The sequence below is a fragment of the Diadema antillarum genome, unplaced genomic scaffold (genome assembly GCF_040938485.1).
Source record: "Diadema antillarum isolate AM-2024a unplaced genomic scaffold, OU_Dant_1.0 seq00000583_RagTag, whole genome shotgun sequence".
Taxonomy (NCBI): domain Eukaryota; kingdom Metazoa; phylum Echinodermata; class Echinoidea; order Diadematoida; family Diadematidae; genus Diadema; species Diadema antillarum.
Window position 1 is genome coordinate 421,750 of NW_027271517.1, and position 6,000 is coordinate 427,749.

Genomic DNA, 6,000 nt, shown 5'->3' on the forward strand with positions numbered 1-6,000 from the left:
TTTTCTCGACTTGTCACTGACATAGTGTATGTTAAAGACACTCAGTCGTGGCGAGTGGCTTGTGCGGCACGGAGACGAACGCAACACGCTGCCTCCCCCATTCTGTATCAAATGTAGTGACCCCCGAATGAGAATAGAGCTGGCTCAATGGGTCAGCGAAAATACGGTAGGCTACAAGATGGCTGTCCCAGCGAGCCACGAGAGCTTCCGAATGGACGCACACTCTCAGTGCGCATGCGCATGAAGAGAGGCCAAAAGAGCCACGCGTCTTCTGGCCTCTCTCCTCCAATCACCGCAGCTCGCGGTGACAATATTTGTGTATGATGCGTACACACACACGCACATACACACACACACACACACACACGCCGCAGCGTCTTCTGGCCTCTCTCCTCCAATCATCGCAGCTCGCGGTGACAATGTTTGTGTATGATGCGTACACACACACGCACACATACACACTTGTCTCAGTGGTAGCATTGTCCCACACGTTTATGGATATAGCACCGATCTGGCATTGCGCAATTGCACGCACAAACTTCGGTCGTTCGGAGTTTACGTACCATTAGGGATGGCGATCGGCTGCCTTTAAGGGTAGTATTCCTCCTGCCTTCTGAAAGAGGCGAATCAAGTATTTTATTATGCGAGAAAAGTGAAGATATGTTGAATTTTCTATAAATATCTTTTTGTATTGTTCGACATCACAAGCTGTAGTAGTCTTCTCATCCAGCAGTGACTGGGCAGCAACTTTAAAAATTAATAACTTTTTGAACGGATTGTGCGATTTTCCTCAAACTCTCACTAATTCCTTCTACAAGTATTGCTGCATTCACTCAATCCACATGTCTACGAAGGTGGACTTGTCCTTAAAATCGTTACTTTCTGCTCATTGTTTCCTCAAAATCTGCCAGACATCGAGGAGGATGATGACGTCAAGAAGGCTATGGACCTGATGAAGCCCGTGGCGGAGGAGATCATTGCAGCCGAGAAGGAGAAGGGAAAGAAACCCGCCTGCAAGTTCATCGTCGCCGGCGATGTGAGTTCAAAGTTCAAAACTTCCTGCTCGTGTGGGGCTGGCTGATACCAGCCACCGCACAGTGGGTTTGGCCCAAAAGAGATTTTTCTCCTCCTCACCACCACTAGAGGGCGAACTATACAATGGTGTCTCAGATTTCATGGAGGCTGCCATTACCCACTTAGTAATGGCGGACTTTGTGCGCTCAAGTAACATTCTTTATAGCGTGTATTTGAACTTTTACGCGAGTGTGCACTGCTTGATTTGGCTACCCCTCGGCTGCTCGTATGCTAGTGTGTTAGTATGATTGGTGAGCCTACCGCCTCACATCTCCCCGTGCACTCACTAAGCAATTGTACAGGGTGTATGCATACTTCACATGCTAGTACCCACTCATTATGAGCTCTTTGGTTTGGCCACAAGGGAGTGAGGGATGGCGAACCAAGATGGGCAGATATGAAGTTTATGTGGTTTCAATCAGAAATCAGCAGGGGGGAGGAGGAAATATTTTGATGTATGGCTGTTTCTTTTGCATGATCTGAGTAATTTGTTATTCCATCACATGCTCTGTGACTTTTGTAGATTTTATGTTATAACCTTAGTCTGACGTTGTTAGCAGGTTGGACAATCTTTCTTGTTTTCAAAGCAAATCTTTGGTTGTGAGGTTGTGCAAAGTATTGTAATATGTTACAAGCTCTCTTCCAAAAGTAAGCATAGGAAACATAACTAAATATAGACATTTGTTGTTGTTTTTGTTGTGCTCCTGTGATAGACCAGTTAACTGACATATTCAAATTTTGTGTCTGCCCTATAAGAATGTTCTTAAACATGAAGGCTTGCCAAAGGCCTGCCCAACCTAACAAAAACAATGCATTGTAAATTGGATTCCATCTGAAATGAATTGAGCTGGCTTGTACAGGTAATTTGAGTAACTTGTTGGTAGGACTTGATAGGAGAAATACCCATGCATTTTTCATATGCTTGCAGACCTGCCTATTGTCAGATGGTGTGAGCTCAAGTGTTTATTTTCCCATACATGTCTGACTCGTCTCAACTATCGTGTGCTTTCTCTGTTGGTGTTTTGCACTCATGTAGATGATTTATGGTATCAGGTTTTTGTTTTATTTTTGTTTTTCAAAAGCAAAAGTGCAAACACAAGGAAACTGACCAGAAATTTATGTAAAATAAGTGAAATATGAGGAAAGAAAATGGGATTTCATGGGAATTTGAACCCAAGACCTCCAGATCGCCAAACCGCTGCTCCTTTGAACTAAGCTGTGGCAAGAACCTTTACCCTTGAAGGAAACCAAGTGAAGTCTGTTGTTTTCTGTCTGTGTAAGCCGGGGGAAAGGTAAATTGCAGTCAACCCCGCCCAAGTTGATTTGGCACAAGAAGAATTTCCAAAGTTGAGACAAATCCTACCCAGGACAGATGTTAAAGGGACTGTACAGTACTGGTTGAGGTGGGGATTCATGTTTTGAACATTCCTAAGTGAGATAATGAAAAGCCTCTTATGAAATATGAAAGAGCATGTAATTTTAAGAAGGATTCTACGTTTATTTGATGAAAATTGGTTTTCAAATGGCTGAGATATCCAAAAAAGGGCTAATAATAAAAGGTGACATGCCACAACTTTATTAGGATCTCTTTGTTTCACCTTGTTTTTGGATATCTCAGCCATTTTCAAACCGATTTTCATCGAATAAACTTTTGATACCCCTTAGAATTGCATGCTCTTTGACATCTCATAGAGTGGTTTCTGAATATCTAGCAAAACGTTAAAAGCTAAATCCTCACCTCGACCAGAACTGTACACACCCTTTAATATGTGTTGATTTTTATATGTAAGTGGATATTCACTTTAGTTGAGAAATTTTGTGTGGTCTCGTTGTTTTTGATACGGTGAAGTTTTTGTTGTTTTTTTAAAAGCCTGTTGTTTACAAGTCCCGAGTATACTCGGGCAGGGGTTTGTGGGAAATGCGTTTTGTAGCAAAATTAACGGGTTAATATGAAAGTGGTGGCATCATTTTGTGATGTTTTATTTTTTTCCCATCCTTGTCAGGACGACATCGTGGAGAACCTGCAGCACTTCCTGGGCATCGCTGACGAGAGCCTTCCGCTCCTCGTCCTGGTCGACATTCCAGAGCAGCGGGTCGCCCAGTGCGACGAGAAGGAGATCAACGCGGAGCTCATCAGAAGCTACTACCAGAAGTTCGCCAGCAATCAGTTGGAGTGGACGGCCATCCAGCGCTAGGGAGAGCTGTTCTTCCTTTCACCTTCCACTGTCTTTTCTTCAAGTGTCACTTGGCGGGATATAAAGGTCGTCACTGCAGCTAGTTATGTGCAATTTTCTGGTGTAAACATACGAAGAAAGGGTTAGGGACTAATGAGTGTATACCATGTCCATCCTAGTAAGTCAAAGTCATGTCCTGTAGCAATTGTACTGTACATTGTACAAATTATCACGGTAATAAGAATAGATGTATGAGGGTTTTTTTTTAAGATATCTATGAATTTTATCTGTCCTGCCGTTTTTACTTTTATCAAGATCAAATCAAAAGCTGCGCAAAGGAAATGCATTTGTTTTGGTATATTTGCAGGATGGGGCAAAAGGCAACCATGTTGTGTAATTCTGAATCTATCACAGTGGAACACATGACTCTGTAACTACATGTTTGGATATAAATATGGCGAGTGGAATAAACATCTTCCATATGATTTGAAACTAATGACCATCTACTAAAGTCAACAATATAAAAACATCGCCTTACTTTATGGCGTTGCGGAATAAGTTAAAATATAGGTTGCTGATTTTTTCCCCCCCTTTTTTGGTCGAGGTTTTCTCTAGGCACACATAATCTGTTTATGTGCACTGTTACTCATGTTGAAACATTTCTTGTGTATTTATATGAAGTTCTTGTATCATGATTTGTACAGTAACAAAGAGTTGACTTCATGCATCATGGAGGTCTTGTGACGTTTAAGTTGTCCACTTTTTGGTAAAATATGCCAGCATGGTGTACACACACACACACACACAACACAAGCCCTCACCACGATCCTGGTTCCATCTTGTAAATAGATTTGCTGTTGTTTGCTCCAAAGTCCATTTTTTAAACTCTGGTGATGTTTTGTGCTTGCTGCTTTGTAACTCACGGAGATTGAATTACAGGCCTCTTCAATAATTTCACAGGGATACAAATGTTGAATCTGTTTGAATGCAACAGTCGTGCTCAACTGATTATGGATTTAGTGTATGCTAACATTTTTTTTTTTTTTGCTACTAGAGGCTGAGAAAGGGGAGTGTATTTTTACATTTCTGTGACCAAGAGACTGAGAATGACAGTATTTGGTACCCCACAGTGGTCACTGTCTGTACAAAGTGTACATGTATATTTCTAAGATACGAAATGTTATTCAACGTGTGCAAAAAAATGTAAGGCAATGCGCTGTACTTGTAGATGCATGCCTGTTGAGACGTGTCGAAAAGCGAGCAATGAAATGCTATGTGCATGATTGTGCCACGTCTGTGTGGTGACATAAAGTTATGAGGAAATAATTTTTCAGCGCCTGTAAGTTTTCCACAACTGTCTATTCATGTCTGTGCTTTGGGTAGTGCATGAAAGTGTTCAAAATGTTCTAAGTCTCTTGCCCATGCAAATGTCAAATAAATAACATTTTTTTTAGGAAGATAAATGACTTTGCAACGGTGTGCTTTGATATCTCTTTTTCTTTTGAGTAGGAGTGACGTTTCAATGTATTTGAAATAAGGAAAAATGCAGCTTGTTATTACCATTTTAATAAATAAAAGGGTATAGGAACGTAAAGTCTTACATGGTCTACAGCTAAGAAATTCTTTATTTTCCAGGCAAGCTTGTTAGTAAATATGACTGCTCAGAAGAATAATAATTTTCAAGGGGAATTCTACCTAGGGAAGCCCAGTGCAGTAACTTCAAAGCTGTACAGAGATATGTATAGATTACATATCAAGTTCTTCATGACATCTTGTTAAACGTTAAACAAGTACTTCATCATAATATCTTCATAAAAATTACCAATCACCCCATGTTATGTGTTGAAAGCACATTCAGATTTTGGAAGTAGGCCACGGCTATCGAGCTGTCATGGGCCTGATGTTGATACCTTGCACAAAAAACAAAATAATAATAACAATTTGTTTTTCCACCAGCAGTGATAACTCACTGATTGTTGGCTAAATCATATCAAATACTGCCCAAGAAGCCTGTATGCTAATGAGGTTTGTGGCGTGTGCCAGTGAAATGAAGCAGGTAATCTTCTTGAGGTCAAAGGTCATTTCAGCAACATTCACCTCCAGTCGTCTTTCACCATCCTTTTATGAGCTAGTCCTGACTGCCTGTCTTGACGTTTTTTTTTTCGTGATATATTTCTTGATATTAACATTACTTTCTTTTCTAAACATATTTATCCAAAGAATGAATTGAATGCCAATCTATTAATGATTACGACTGTCTTTATGGCCTAAAGAATATCAGTGATGCAGTCATGCTAACTTTCTGTTCAGTACAATGTATGATATATTTTGTATATATTTTTGTATCAAAAAGGAGAGTGGAGAGGAACGTTGGGATTTTATCTTTCTTGTCTGATGCGTGCTTAAGCATGGTTCACTGTTTTCAAGTGAAGTGTTGTGTTTTACAATTTGCAAGAGAAGGTCTGGCGTGTGTGTAGACTTCCTTTTATTGTGTTAACTTTTTTTTTAAAAGATAAATTTGTGCCTTTTGTCGCATTCATCAAAACGGTTGAAAAGATACTGCGTGAAGTTACATTGGGAGAATGTATTTTGGTGTTCTGACAGATGAAAAGTTCACTTGTGATTTAAAGGCAGTGTACTGTGTGTAATCATGAATGCAAAAGTGCTAATGCTGAACAAGTAAAGGTTTGATGCGCTTGTTTGGGGGATAAACAGAGCAAAGACAAAGGCCTGTTTTGTTTTAGTTTTTGAT

At 40.2% G+C, this 6,000-nt stretch overlaps 1 protein-coding gene across 1 annotated transcript in view; it reads left to right on the plus strand.

Moving 5' to 3' along the window:
- Positions 1-4,173, plus strand: part of LOC139735525 (nucleoredoxin-like) — a 48,112-nt gene extending 43,939 nt beyond the window's left edge. The window contains exons 7-8 of the mRNA XM_071646284.1: positions 912-1,036; positions 3,078-4,173. Of these exons, the coding sequence (XP_071502385.1) occupies positions 912-1,036; positions 3,078-3,269 (317 nt within the window). The 3' untranslated portion in view covers positions 3,270-4,173. The remainder of the gene's footprint in view (positions 1-911; positions 1,037-3,077) is intronic.
- Positions 4,174-6,000: the final 1,827 nt, after the last annotated feature.